A 17,461-nucleotide genomic window follows, 5' to 3' on the forward strand; every position below is an offset into this window, starting at 1 on the left:
TAAAGGTATGAAGCCTAATATGAGAATATTAACATTTTAGAAAGTAATATTGATCTTTCAAAATTTAATAATTTGTAAAAATGCTTTATTCAGTTCATTTTTTTAAAGTAATTACTTATCATTTGTATATTTTATTAAACAATCTGAAAGAATTTTTAAATATCTAGGGTTATTATCACTTCAAACCTACAAAAACATGAATGTCTATAAACTAATTTTTTTTTTCATTTTCACTGTTAATTTATTTATTTTACTAAAGCTTAGAAAGTATATTGATAAAATAAAAATAAATGTAAAACTATAAATGATATTAAATATTATATAGGTTTCATAAATTATAATACGGCGTCTTAGGTAGGCAAATCTGCTACACTTAGAGCATAAATTCTTTTTTTAGTACAGAAGAACTCCGATTGTTTGGACAAATTAATGTCAAGGGTGGTCCGGATAAGCAAATATCCAGATGTATGACATAATATGACAACTCAAAATTTATATGATTGTATGAATATATCCGCGCAATGACATCTATTTTTTCTTTCATGTTTGGCCAAAAATAATAATAACAACCCATACACAACTATGAATTTTATACGAGATGAATAACATACATAGTATTAATAATATTAAGTTAAACTAAAATTGAATTAAGTTATACTTTGAAATATTTATTAAAACTTATAATTTAACATAATATAACTCTCATATTATGATGGTGTCCAAAAATAATAAACAAACAATCTAAGTTGTAATATTAATCAATATAATTATTTATTAAAATTACACACATTTTATACAAATTCAAATTGAAGTCATTTTTTCACCAATTTAATTATATACGAAATATATCTGGTGATAAAATGATTAATAAAATTATTTCTTGAGTAAATTCAACTTTAGAAGTGAAAATAAAATTAAAACTTAACATATCTTATTTACGATGTTCTAAAATATAATAATGTATTATTTCATTTTTGTCGTTAGCAGATATCGGTAGCAAGTGTAAAGTTTTTAATATAAAAGATTGAAAACGTATTTTTTCAAACAATTTATTTTAATTTGCACAAGAAATTTTGTTTTTTTAACACTTATGTGGTATTCTACATTTTATGTATAATTTCAACGTTCATATATTTAATAAAGTACAAATTATTTTATGTTTACTATAAATAAACATAAAATAATATGTTTAAAAATAAATAAACATAAAATAATATGTTTAAAAATAAATAAACAGAAAATAATATGTTTAAAAATAAATAAACAGAAAATAATATGTTTAAAAATAAATAAAATATAAAATACAGTAAAACAAGTATTAACATTGATAGTTGTTATGAGTGTATCATGACAACATCATATTTAGTTCTAAAAAAATATCTATGTCTGTTTTCATACATTACTAATGTCAGAAAGATAAGTGGTAAACTTGTTCTTATAATGAAGTAGAATAAATGGTTTTGGTAGAAATAAGTAAAATATTTAAAGCCATTGTTCGGCGAACTTATTAGAAACAAAATAACCCATAGTCTTACTATAACCATATGTAGACATATAACTTTTTAAGGTTATTTAGCACACCACTATTGCTTTATATGCACATACTAAATTCATTCAAAAAACGTCAAAATAACGATTACTACATGAAGGTTTCTAACCATTTATCATTATACATTACAGAACAGGTAAATCGTTTTATATGTGTAACTCAATGAGAACAATAATGTGTTATACTTAAATAACACAAACATAATATAATGCTAATATAAAGGCCGTAATAAAATATATTAATAAACTTTATGCGTACCGATAAAATAATAAAATAATTGTATTAAATGCGTGTACATCACGAATACACGTCATGACGTGTAAATTAAATTTGTATTCAAACACTGTGCATCTTTTCCATTATTTTGATAATTAATTTTAGGAATATATTTGTAGGTTTCGATATTTTATGATAAATTGTTATAAATTATCATATGAAAACGCTAGTGCAAGTGGCAATACAATTAAATGATTATTTAATGCGAATGTATTTACAGATCGTTTATCATCAGAGAAGATTGATTTCGGTTAAATTTCTACTTTAGGACGTTCAGATATACGTACGACTATTTCAAATAGACACGTATAATAAATTGATAAAAAAAATAAATAAATAAAATAAAATAACCTACACAAACAGTTTATTGTTCTGTTTTAGAGTCTGGTTACACCGTCTTGTACAATTGTATGCAAGGAAATATATTATACAATACTCTTGGAATCAGTTTACGTGTCACTGTATACAGCATCATGTTGTATATCACCATCACGTGCGACGATAATCATTTGAAAATGAAGTACATTGGCAAAGGACGTAAATAAAATAAAACCACAACATTGATTTCAATTTGAGTTGTGTAGTTCTATTTTGCTCGTCCTGCAACACTGCAGACACAATTTAAAGCTAGTCCATTTTTGTCACAAAACCTGTACGTTTCCCCCTTACCTAAAACTATCCAAATTTACTCGTATCGATCGTATAAAAAGTCACTCTGGTCTCTTATTTATTCACAGGAACCGTAAACTGCTTGTGATGTAATTCATTTTACAAATAGTTTTAAGATTCATCAGTGTTATCTGACATAAGTTTTCACCGTCTTGTGAGAAAATGGCTTTCATGAGATTATGAGTTTTGTTCAACTAGAATCACTAGATAAACTTCCATTAAAATTTCGGAAAGAAGTAAGATAATATTTTAACCTATTATTTTTTTAAAGACTGTAATAAGATTATTATATATTTATAACTAAATTCTTCTCCTAAGCCGTAATAATTAAATATGTTTTTCGTTTGTTTTTGTTATCTAAAAATTAAATTTACCTATGTATTTATTTCTTTAAATAATATTTTTATTATTTATTTATTATTAACACACAATACATTGTTATCTGAAGAAACTGAATTCAAATTTAATAATCTGTTACATTTCAGTCTATCAAATTGCATGTATATAACAAAATTATAAAACTCTATTTTGTAGACACACTAAGCAATCCAAAATATATTTTAAATTAGTTATAATGTATTCAAATGTAATGTTTTGTATCAAAAATATCTCTTTTAAGATTTAATCCTATACCTATAACATCAAATTTAAATAAAAAGTAAAAACAATCTTTTAAGCCCCTACCCTAGAGATTCATAATACTAATATTATTTTAAAACATTTATAAATATATATATATATATGTCACATTATATCGTTTAACTTCCGCGTATTCGAATGTGAATCTGGTTTTTTATAAAAGAAAATATTATTTTATGAAAAAAAATTTCCAAAAATAATTAAGTGTTCCAAAATGTCCATTATCAAACACAAATATTTTATTAAAAGCAAAAATGTATTACCAAATATAATGATTTAATTAAAAATTGCTTCGTAAGTATTTATGTACTTAAATATTGATACTGAAAATATTATGTGTATAAATTTAGTATGAAATTTAACAAAAAGTAATTTTAATGTCAAGTGGTTCATTATTAAAAATGTGTTAAATTTGAATTCAATGGTCAATAATATAACAAAAAATTATTCTGAGCGAAGACGGTCTATCAACTTTATCACAAAATGTATATAAAATATGATTTTTTTTTTTATATAGCTATTGGTCATTTGTTATACTTTTAATAAAACGTTATTTAGATATAATTTTTTCTCGAAAATATTAAATTTAGTATACTATAACGATTTAATTACTTAAATAGTATACATTTTTACTACCTATATTGCAATAACTTTTATAACTCAAAATGTTATAACATTTTTCTGTGAATACCGTAAGACTGTAAATATAGATTCATAGCATAAATAGATAATATCTTAAAATAAATTTAAAGTATCATTGCATATCAAAAATTGCATAATAATATAATATACGTAAGCGTTTTATTTTCATAAAACGTAACAAATGTTTTTTAATTATCACAAAATAATCAACACTATTATTATCATTGAATAAGAAATTTCATCCAAATTTTATCTTAAAATGTCTTTAAATAATCTTTATCTCCATGTATTTTTTGGATTTTATAGTTCCAGTATGAAATACTTATAAGAAACCTTGTAATAAATTTTCTGAACTTAGATATAAAAATAAACATTTTTATACATTTCTAACTAGAAAATAGTTTGCATTTTCTTATAATTTCGACGAATTTCATCAATTATCTAATTTTATTTATATATAAAAAAAACTGTGCTTATGTATTTTAATATTTTTATACAGATATAAGAAAATCTTATGTAAAATTTCATATTAAAATTTCAAACATTTTAACTCAGTGAATAATATTTGTCAACATTTATAAAAAAAAACTAAAAAAAATTGAAAATTTGAAATTCCTATAAATAGATCAAAACAGCTAAAATTTTAAATTATCGTACGTCGATAATGAAAACATAAACATTTAGTGAAAATTACAATTTTTTTTTTTTAAATAAAAAAAAATTAATTAAAAATTATTTTCAAGGAAATAATTATTTTACAGATGAATATCCAATATCATAAAGATTAGAATTTAAAATGCTTATAAACATTATTTAAATTTTTGCAGGGTAAACATTTTATTTTTTTACTCAGTTTGAAAAACTTAAGAAATTTTTTACTATTAAATTTCAAATTCTTAGTTGCAAAAATGAAAATTTTATGAACTTCTAACAACAAAATTAATTTTTAGTTGATATTTCTTGGAAAAAAAACTTAATAACTTTGAAAATTTCTCATACCTCTAAATAGCTCAAAAATAATCGAAATATTTGAAAATTTTTTTCTAAATCAGAAATGAAAATTTAAAAAATATTCAAGTGTCAACTGTAATTTGTTTTTAGTTGTACCAAAAAAAATAAAAAAACAAAATCCATTTTGTCAAAAGTTGGATTTGCATAACATTTTCCAACTTTCCCGACCATAAAAAAAAATACTAAGAATTGTTTAGTTTTAATTCTCTCAAATATCTACTAAATTTAATTGGCAAAATAAGAACCACTTCCATTTTTGAAAATTTAAAAATGTTTAATGCCCCAAAAAGTGATAATTGATGGAAAAAAAACACTTTTAAAAACACATCAGCAAAAACACCCATAGAATACACTTAGTTTTTAAGTATAACCGTTCTGTATAATTTAATATTTTTACTATAATTAATTCTATTTTTATTTTTAAATAACAAATTATAAATTATTGAATAATTATGCACATAAGCACGATGTTTTTTTTTAGGGCACATAAGTTCTTATCTGTATCTTAGAGAATACTTTTAATTTTATAGTGTATTCTGATGTGCAACTATAGTGTCTTCAGAGTTGGATAATAGTGTTATAGAAAACTAAAAATGTATTTAAATATGTTTTCATAAATAATAATAAGTTATAAACTTAAGCTCCAAGTAGAATTGAAATATTCAAAAATAACTATACAAACATCCCGCTTCCTCCAGAGCCAATTATAACAAGGTGGGGGACATGGTTACAAGCCGTAAACTATTATTCAAAATTTTAGGATAAAATTAAAAATATAGTATCTATGTTGGATTCTGAACATGCAGCATCAATTTCCAAGGGAAAAGAAATTTTTGAGAGACCTAATATAAAGTCTGCTCTATCATATATTGTGTCTATTTTTAGTTTTATGGGTGAATAAATTTCAAAATAAGAAAACACCAAGATGCCGTTGAGTGAAAGCATACAAATTATTGATTTATCAATTTCAAAAATTAATGAATCAGAGGGCCCAAAAGCAGAATTATTTAAGAATAAAATGAACGTCGTTTTAAACAAAAATTCGGGACTGAAGACCATTAAATGTATAAGAAACATTCTTTGTGGTATTGCGGATGAAGACACGATGGAGCTCAATCTTTCACCTAGTGAAATAACAGCCATGAAGTATGCACCGATAACATTTTGTGATGTGGAACGCTCTTTTTGTAGGTATAAGTCAGTATTAAGACCAAATCGCCGTACATTTAATTTTGAAAATTTAAAACAATATATGGTTTGTCATTGTTTCCCTTACGATTGATTAAACATCAATTTATTGTATTTCAATTTTTCTTAGTACATAATTTTTATTTTATACTACATATTTTGGCAATTTTAATTACATATATAAGTACATATTTTTTCGTTTTTTATTACATATAAATCACAGCCCTAATAATAACTATAATTTATTATTATAGTGTAAATAAGACGTTTTCATGTATTGTTTCGTATACTATTATGATAATTTATACAAATTAAAATATATTCACTATTAATTTAATATTAATATCATATGATATTTAAAGCACTTAATATGGGAGGATTACATTCAAACATAATATAGCATTTAATATTTTATCAATTAAATTAAAAATATAGCATATCCATGTTTATTTTATTTTTGTATAATAACAAATACAAAAGAATTATATATTTTTACTAAAAAGCTTAAATTTAAAATTTGAAAAAAATAATTGAAAATGTTTGACCTGTCCGACAAAGAAATATAATTTTCTCAACAAGGGACAGTCGATGAATATTCAGGTCATATTTAATTGGATTCAAAACCCTTTTAAGTTGCGAAAGTGCACGAATGCTTCCAGCTATCGATGTTATTAAATCCGTTTCGTTTTCAGGACACCCCAACTAAACATTAATGGTTCTATGTACACTTTTCACTTAGAAATAAATGTAGTGAAACCCTTTAGAACTAAGGTACTATTATTCATTAGTAAATAAATATGAATCATTACATTATAACGTATCACTAAACAAATTCGACTAATCTTTATTGATGAATTTTACATTTTTTAAATGTAATTTCTTACCTTCTTTTTTACTTTTTATAAAAAATATTTTAAGCTAATTGAATACCGTATTTCTAGAATAACTAATATCAAATCATTAAAATAATACGTAAAAATATTTTATGTATAGATATTAAATTTTATTATCACATTTAAATTCAAAATAGGGTGTTTGTATTAATGTTTAATCTCGTATTTACTATTTATAAAGTAAATTAATTTTACTATAAAAATAGTACAATGAGTTTTTCCTATTGGAAAATAGAAATAATAATATAAATACATAAATGCACAGAATCTTTATTATAATTTAAAATATACGAAAACATTCTGATCAATAGTATATGTGGATAATGTAAAAGTACGTTAAACCAATTTAAAATAAAAACTTAAAAAAAATATTAACATGATAAAAAATTTTGGAAAGAAAAGTACTAAGGGCTTAAGTTATGGTAGGTAATGAAGACAAAATACCTGCATCTTTTAAAATGCAATAAATGTAAAACAATGAGTAAATGAGTAAATGTTTTAATAAAAAGGTCTTGAATTCAAAAATATGAATATCAATGACGTAATTTAATTAATTGAACAAATAATTAATTAAAAAAACAATTTAACAATTTTTAATTATTATAGAACTTCCATGAAAATGTTGTTATATAATAAACCATATTAAATAAATACATTGTGTATTGTTTTTATCTCAGCATTCTAACATTGAACATTTGTAGCTAACACATTTTTAAATAGAATCATAAATTAATATAATACATATTATCTGTAAATGAAACGAAAAAAAAATTTAACTATAATAATAAACTTATATTTTCCACAAACATATTTTTGACTAACAATAGTTTTTATATAACAATGTAACGTTATAATATAATACAGCGTTTGGTTGTTTTACTTAACAAGTCTTATAATATACACATTAGGACAATACACACGTAATAATACGGGTTTTAAAATATCATAAAAAAAAAACAACCTACCGTACCAACCTTACCCCTACTACAGTTCATAACCCCTACAACAGCTAATGGCCCTAGTTACCGGACTTAAGTTCAATAAAAAAAAGTAATAATAGCAATAATAGTATTGAAGAAGTCGGTTTTTTAATACACAAATAAAGTACAATTACATTGTCAAATTAAATTTCAATTAGCATATGCCAAGGTATGAACAATTTTTAAAACTATTTATTTTCAATTTTTACAATCAAGACATATCAATAATTATTAATTAATTTTTGAAGACCTACAGTAAAAATATATTGTAAAGATTAACGCTGGAAAATTATTCACTCATGTCGAAATATCTCAACTGTTCATTAGTAAACTAAATTCATAAATGCATTAATGGTTTTTAATTAATTCACTCATCGTATTTATTATAGGATTAATACATAATTAATAAATATAATAATTTCCCTAATTTTAATTATTTATCATAAATAAAATTTACGTTGGGTATATTAAAAAAAAATAAATTTATACAAAACATAATTTTAAAAGTAAACGCACGTATGAAATATTTATGAGAAAACTGCTATTTTATAGTTATAAATTAAAATTAATATAGAAAAGCCAGCAGCCAATTATCTACAAAAAGAAAATTTGCTCTTAGAAAATACCAAACAGTTTAAATCTTGTGGGAATAACCTTAGGGCTTTTAATAATTTTTAGAATATAAAAGAGCTTTAACTTTTGTTTGATTTGTTAATTTATTAATATGCGCAAAATAAACTTGCTAAAAATATAAATAGTGTAAGATGAAAACTTATGTGTACCTATAGCTAATATGAGTTATAACATATTACTTCTAAGTTATAACACATCACAGATAATTAAATATAATAAATTCAAATTTACTTCTGCTCTATTGGAGCATTGTGTATTAATAATATTATATGTACAATGAACACGGACGGAAGAATTCAATTTTTCCACGTGTAAAATTTAATATGATGTTTTTACTTAAACCATTTTGACCTTTAAATTTGTATCTGTTAACCATTACACTCCGTCTAGTACTTAACAGCACTGAAAAGCCGTCCTATTCAATCTGCTACATGCAGACTAATTTCCCTCCAAAATCGAATTTTCCCTCAAAGTGAGGAATACATAAACTTTTTTTTTTTACTTAGCCATTAAAGTAAATACAGCTTTACTATTTATAAGTGGATTGCCTAACCAAGTCCAATTTTCCTGTGAATACCTAAACCTAGTACTCAATTTTCACATTATCGACGAGTAACCCAAAATCGACTTTCACACCCAATTCATTGCGATATCTAAAAAATGTTCATAATAAACCCAATGAGCACAATTTCGTATTAAATATAATATAATCTATGGCTTAAATACATCAAATGATCCATCATGAAAAATATTAACAGTTTTCTCTAAAATTATAAGCTCCTTTCTCTATACGTCAATATAAACGTGAAAAATTAGAAGATTAATTTCATGAGAATAAGCATTTACTTTGAATTACCCAAAGTTTGAATTATCGAGAATCGACTGTAATTAAATAATATTATAATGTATAAGCAATGTTGTAAAGTATAGGTAAATCGGTTATAATATATTATTCTAATATTTAATGATAATTAAACTTAATAAAGAAGTATAGAACCTTATAGAACCATTTGCATTAATCTTAAATCATAATGATTTAAAATTATTATTAATCAATATAAGTTATACCTAATGTATATATATATATATAGACTTACTAGAATTTATAATTATTTTATAATCAAATAAGCAATACACTAAAGTACTAAACTACTAAAAAATAAAATATTAGATTCATAGGATATTATAGATAGGAAAATTACAATTGAATCAAATACACACATCACACTTGTACATATGGTAATATATTAAAATTAACTTAACAATTTTTATTTTATATAATAATTCTATTTTCAACAATAAAGTCAAGTTTATACGAGCAGCTACTTATTATGTACAAAATTACAAAACATAAATGACCCAAGCCTAGCGTTTAAATGAAAAAAATAACTATTCTTGTTTATTTTTGATTTTAAAATAGTACCTAATACTATTTGATAGAAATTTAAAATTGGCGAACAACTATTTACACTAGTTAGTTGGCACTGTAGAGATGGTAAGAAGTGACAAAATATTATCACGATAACTTTGGTGACAGTGACTATTAATGGTGACTGATTATTTAAATTATCTTAATATTGGTGATACTGACCATAAACATATAATAAGAATAGTAACAAGGCGATCAATATATACTTTTTACTATCATTTCACCGTGTCATCATGTGTGTGTGTTGTTACCATGAAGTCACGAACTGTGTCGTAGTGACTATTAGTGACGCATTTGTCGCGGTTACAAAATAGCAGTGACATGATTTTTTACACATCTCTAAGTTACAGTATATTTCGATATAAGTAAATAATTTTAATAATGAAATAAAGTAAAAATACTATCCAAATATAATAATACCTATTTACACAAGTCATCTTATGAAGTTATCTTGGCAATTAAAATTTAAAACCATTTACCACAAAACAATAAAAACGCGGAACTGGTCCCACCAAAATCGTGTAAAACGCTGGACAATATCGTTCACATAATCGCTCGCATCGCAAATTGCATTTAGTGCAGCCGTACTAAAATTTTTATAGGTATCCTCACACTACAAGATCGATCGTTTATAATATTATTATTATCATTTATCACGGTACGTCAAGTTCCAATAATACAGAACAAAAATAGAAACACTTGGTCGATTATCTAAATTAAATTTACTATATAATATATAGCACGTAATTGATACATAATATAACCAGCCAATCACTTAAAGTACATAAGCGTTGTTATGTAATATTTAAGAGTATTTCCGCACAGGCATAGGTTACCTTACCTTTACAACCTTTTCTAAAATTCCTATAAGTATGTAGGATGATTATCTGATACGTAGATGCAGGGGGGACTGACGAATTAACGTTCTGTTTTTACGGTGAATAGTCAAAAGGACTGTATTTAATGATATCAATATAAAATATTTATAAAAAAAAAAAACAGATAATTACCTAAAAGAAGACAATTACTATTATAATAATAAAGAAAATAAAAAACCCAACAACGAGTTAACAATAAGCATAGTTAAATATAATATAAAAAAGAAAAATAATAACATAATAATATGATCTGACCTGTTCTGGAGCTGGTTGGTGGCGGTTATACCAGAATAACGTACTGCATGCGGAAGGCGGGTGCGCGGACAATGCGGCAACGGACAGAAATACAACACGTTTGATTATAATATTAACATGATGACCACGACGATAAACAATTGTTATACACGAAAAAAACACACTCGTTGTATTTAAAGAAATAGTTTAAATAATAATATAAAATTTTATGATAATAATATTAATTTGACGACGGCGAGTGTGAACGCGTGTCGGCCAAATATATCGTCACGAATCACAATCGTCGGCGACACTGTATTGCAGAACGGCAAGCGAAATCGCACGACGCATATATAAAAAATAAAGAATGCGACAAATAAAACAAAAATAAGAACGAACACTCACTCGATTATAATAAGAAGAAGATTTGACGATGGAGAGTGAGGATGCGCGTCGGCCAAACATGTTGTGGCGATTGTCAGCAAGTAAGATATTTACGCAACGGCGAACAACGAAAATCGGAACGCGTTTATTGGCGTAACACGAGGAACAAGGAGATACGCACTCATACGCGAACCTTTTTTACGAAAAAGAAAGAATTTGACGACGGCCAATACATAAAAAGCGTATCGATCAAAATTGCATTTAATAAAAAATTGAAACTCAATTAACGGCGAAAAAACACAACATAATGCCGAAGGAGATAACTAGTATTACGGATAACACGGCGACATTATGACACCACGACGGACGGACACCATGATAGTCCGGCGGTAATGTCGTCTGGTGCAACGCGCGTGTACCCGTCGTTATCAATATGTCGCGAATGGCGGCAACAAAGTGGAAACCCCTAATCAGTCTCTTCTCATTTTTCAGCCAACTTTCTAATCATCGCGTATATGTTCGTCGCTTTCAATAATTTTGAGATAGCAGTCGCAAAGCTAACTCGTTTAATCTCTATGACAATGCTTCAGCCGAAGTCCCATCTCGAAAAAATCTCAATGGTACCTCAGTGGCATATAACCTGTCATTTTACATTAAGCTAATTAAATAAAAATAAGTAAACATATTTGCATGCCATAGATTGATACACAAATAAAAACAAATTCTATTGACACAATAATTTTATCATTTCATGACTATTCTATTGTCCGAATTGATTACTCCTTCATTTTTCTTTGAATTATTTTTATATACGTCGATAATTATTGTGGACTAACAAAACAATTCAAATTTCGTATAATATTTATACTTTTCACTTTGCAATATTACGATACAACAAAATTTACAATTATACCAAAATATTTAAAAACTAAATATTTAGCACCATACTAGTATGTGTTTCGTTAAAAACAATCGAAAATTTCAAATACTATGACGTAAAACTAGAAAAAGTAGCCTACCAATTGTCTAGTCCTAGGCACGTGCCTATTTTTCTGTACGTTAATCGAACCCTAATATTACGTATTAATTAGGTATACAAATTAATTTTTATTTTTATTAAAAAGTATTTGTAAGACTCAAGTTATTATTCGTCAACATAAACTCTGTAATAATAAGTACCTACCACACATGATATAAGTATTATTAGATGTAATCAATAGGTAATTAAATCAGTGCAGGTATTATAAAACATTCAAATTTTGATGAATTATTTCAGCGACATTTTGTTATATTTCCAAAAATAATAAGATAAATATGTACTTAAAATTTTCAAATTATTATTTTCAATATCTTTATTATGATAAAATTTTCAACAAATTTTAACTCTTTTTGAAATATTTATAGGTATGACAAATTTTCAATTTATTTTAGTATTTTTCTATGACTATCGATAAAAAGTTATTCATTAGGTAAAAAATACATTTATTTATTATTATTTTTAATATTTTTTTAATTAATTGACTCTTTATACTTATTATTACAATTAAAGAAAGGGACTCAACTCGGATAACCTAACAATATTGGCCGGACTCAACTCCGATAACCCAAAAGTATTTGCGGGACTCAATTCAATGTTATACATTTAGAGTGTCGAGAATTTAGGGTTTTCCTGTATGAAGTAGTGAAAATGTCCCCGTTAGGTTAGGTTAGATACTCATCAAAACGTCCGTTATTTGGAGGTTTCCGTTAAGGGAGGTTTCACTGTATATATATATAATATTTTATTTTAATTTCCTATTTAATTTTTTTTTAATTTTCAATTAAAATTAAAATTTATATTATTTATTTATTTTTCAACTAACTTCTTATACTAAAAGTTCTATTTAACTCCATCTTTCTATAAATATATATAAAAATTATTATTTAAATGTTAAAGTATAAAATACAAAATACTTAATAATATAATTGAATGAATTATGTTGTTATATAAAAATGTTTTCTAACCAAATGAAAAATATGTTTTTAAATTAAGATGAAATATATTTTAAACAAATTTAATTAGACTCAAACATTGAAAAATGATTGTTGTGAATTAATATGATTTTATTACTATCATCTCATTTCCCATCAACTATTTGCATGAGTTGAATTGATAAACACGTATTTACTGGTATACTGAATATTAGTTTTATCATAATAGACGTCCATTAAGATTTTTTGGGTGTTGTAGTAGTCTGGCATATAGCCCAAAACATGATCCAGGTGAAATTTATTTAGATTTTTATATCTTACTCTTTCTAACTTTTAAAATTAATCTTAATGTACTCACCATTGCATAAATGACGCTGGCATAACATCCCGTTCTTAGAGACTGAAAACAACAGCAAGATTGGAGAATGGCCATAGTATAGCAAGAAAAATAATTCTTTCCTTTAAAATATACTGTGACTAAACATTACTCCAAGCTGAACTGATCCTCTAAAACAAAAATAAAATCTAAAAATATTATTCAATTTATAAAAAATATATTTAACAATATTCAGAAATTATACTAAGGAATGAACAAAAATTAAACAATTCAAAATGTTTACTTAAGTAGTTTCAATTAAAATTACTTCAGTTTACCATAAAGCTCAGATAATATTTCTTATTTTCATTGTAATATAATACTTTATACCTGGATCGTTTAAAAGCTATTATTTAGATTATATTTCTATTGTTAGTTATATTATTATAGTTAAGTTCCGGTGTTTAATGTAAACATAAATTGTTTTTAACAACTTTACTCTCAAATCTTTGAAACTCAATGTTGATATTTGATTTAACGTACTGTACTTTACGTACTAGTATTTTCTTATGGTACATTCATTTATTGATAATTTCAATTTAATAAATAATTCAATTTTAACAATTAATAATTTTTTAGTTAAAGTGTCTTAACTTTGTTTTAAATTCCTCCTAAAACCTTCCAACTTTGGGGTTAAATTTAAATGATTGTACTTAAATAGTCATATTATGTTGTTTACATATAGAATATATAAATAAACAGAAATGAACAATACAATAATTCATTGTTTAACTAGCAATATATATATATTATACTACATAACAAATAGTGACAAGAGTGCAGACAATTTAATTAGTTTTTATTAAATCATAATTTAAATTCTTACTGTTATTTTTATATTACTTATTTTATTGTAAAATTGTAAAAAATCAATGCTTATGTTTAACATTTATTTTAAGATTATGCAATTTAAAAGTTATTCGTAATCGTAAACAAACAATATTAATATATTTAATGATTTATAACTCGTGTAATAGTTTTTGTTAAAAGTATTTTAAAATTGTATGAAACATAAAATGAAAATGTTGTGATAAGTTATGTTAAAATTTGTCCTAAATTTATACAGCGTAGATTTCAGTTTGATTACTTATTTAAATCAATTTTAAATTCTTACCCATGGTTTTCAACAACATAAAATCATTTATAGCATATTAAATTCCCAAAACCAGATTTTCTATTATGAGACGTGGACAAAATTTTCTGTTGAGAGAGCCATTTATAGTAGACATTAAGCAGTGAAGGTCGGGAAGGTTGATTTCCACAAAGACCCTATGTATTAATACGATTCGCAAAAATACTACCACTGTTAGTCTCTGAAGAAATGACACCCGAGTTCACAATAAGATTTATCCACTAACCAAAAATTTAAATTTATATTGATATATTTTGTGCATTTTTTTTATTATTTTAAATAAGAAAAACAATCTATACTCACATATACAATACATTTTTATAATATCAAAATACATCCGTAATATGAATCGGTTAATAGAGGAAGTCACCTTATTGGTAACACCCGTTGCATACATATAGAGCAAGCATGTTTGACATCGACCCTCGAACCCTTTTTTGAGGTCATTGGTCATCAAGATCATTGGAATATTAAGTGAAATTAAAGAGAGAGAGAGAGATAAAGAGAGAAAATTTATTTTTTATCATAACTATTGTAGAAGATGTATTTTGAAATTCATAATACTATGTATATTCGTAAAGTATGTGTATTTACAAAATGAAAATTATTATAAATTTGAATAAAATGTTTATTACGGTCCGTTTATTCATATATTTTTGGTCTAGTTGATACTTCACGTTTGAAATCCCAGTGTCTTATCTAGCTATAAAATAGGGAATACAATTGTATTTGTATATTTAAATTTTCAAAATAATCACGCAACTCTAGTTTCTTTTAAATCTGTGTAAGAGTTCATCGTTTGTCATTGATACAATTTGGAGACATAGTTTCAATTAAGGGATTAATATTCAATATAAAGTATCATTTGAAAATGCTTATAATGCAGTTTTTCAAATTCATTTGTTGTTTTTAGTTGTAATTCATTATGTAGAACTTGGTCTATTTTATATCCGAGGACACCAATAATGATGCGAAAAATTATATTTTGAAACGCTTAAATAGGACGAATATTTCTAAGATTATTAACATTGGCTCCCAAATTGAAAAACAAGAATTAGATATCATTGAAGTATAAACTATACACTATACAATAATACATTACAATAATACAAAGGTGACAAGGTGATATAATAATTAACGTAGCAGATGCTCATATGGATCCTGATTTAATAATAATATATACGTTTAGAATTATGTACTGGTTTTATCTATCAAACTCTAATTTACGGTGGCTGGTAATGGTAGAATTAGTATTGACTTTTAACTTTTGCATCATTAATCACAAAAATTAGTTTTTTTATACATACAATAAATGCTGAAATATTTAGTTTTGATTCATCTAAATATTTGCAATTTCGCATTTTTTTAAATAAACTTAAATTATTAAAAGTTTTAAAGTAAAGTTATCGTCTTATTATATACCGTGTGTTCATCAATTTATAAAACATTGAACTTCTCGGCCGGATTAAATTGAAATAAATCAAATATTTTTACAAATTATTGATGTATAAATACACATTTATAGATAAATTTCAAAATGTTTATCATTTCGGTATGCGTATATGAAATAAAAATTATTTTATTTTAATATCAACACCTATTTTGAACTCCATATTCGGACAGGCTAATTTCTTTAAGTAATTTTGATGAATCAGCTATGGTTTTAAATTTAAAATGGACTGAATAAAAGCCATTTCCTTTTTAAAAGATAAATACATTTTTACGATTCTCGTTTTTATTATTTTATTATTATTTAAAATATATTGAATAGTTTAATGTTACAATTTAGATATTATTATAATTAACTTAAATTAATATCAACAATGTACCTAAATTCTAAAGTCATTCTACTGATTATATCACATCATATAAATTAAATCAAGTTGTACCTATCTGTGATATGATAAATTGCTAATAAAAATAGTCGTACATTTTAAATTATATCAGGATAACGTAGTACAATATACATACCAACCAAATACCAAAGCTTCGAAAAACAAAACAAATTTTCTATCATTGTACTTTTGTACATTTTTAAAATTGTGTTGTAAAGCTAATCATGAATAAATCTGATGTTTACAATTTACTTGAGAAAGAATAAAACTAAAAATAATATAAAATCAATACAAAAATTTAAAAAAAAGATGAGCTTTTGTACCATTAAAATTTCAAATAAATCTGTCAATTAAAAAACAAATAAATAAAATAAAAAGTGATGATGGGAGATTAATGATAAAGACTTCAAACACACTATTGACCTAATAGCTATATTTTTGGAGAAAAAAATCAGGATTCATTTAAAAACCATTGTAGGTAGTATAGAAAATTTTATTGTTAAAATCATAGATAAATACTTAAGAAGTTGTGACACATATTATAAACTTTATATATTTATTATTATCTATAATATAAAACATAATTGTATAAGGAAGTCAAAGTGGTAAGCCAACAATAATAGTAGTCTTCCATTTGTGTAGTGTCTATACTCCATACACTAAAGGCTATATGTGTAGAAAATAGTTCTGTCGGGAATTGGTTAGTTAGATTGGTGGTTGAAGAAAGTAAATAAGAAAATAA

General features: G+C 24.5%; 1 protein-coding gene across 1 annotated transcript in view; it reads right to left on the reverse strand.

Annotated features, from left to right (window-relative positions):
- The window catches only part of LOC112600196, a 131,182-nt gene that overhangs the window by 94,685 nt on the left and 19,036 nt on the right, over positions 1–17,461 (reverse strand). The window contains exon 2 of the mRNA XM_025347368.1: positions 13,735–13,883. Coding sequence (XP_025203153.1) covers positions 13,735–13,809 — 75 coding nt within the window. The 5' untranslated portion in view covers positions 13,810–13,883. The remainder of the gene's footprint in view (positions 1–13,734; positions 13,884–17,461) is intronic.

Source organism: Melanaphis sacchari, unplaced genomic scaffold, assembly GCF_002803265.2.
Source record: "Melanaphis sacchari strain LSU unplaced genomic scaffold, SCAv2.0 Contig61_pilon_pilon, whole genome shotgun sequence".
NCBI classification, from domain to species: Eukaryota; Metazoa; Arthropoda; class Insecta; order Hemiptera; family Aphididae; genus Melanaphis; species Melanaphis sacchari.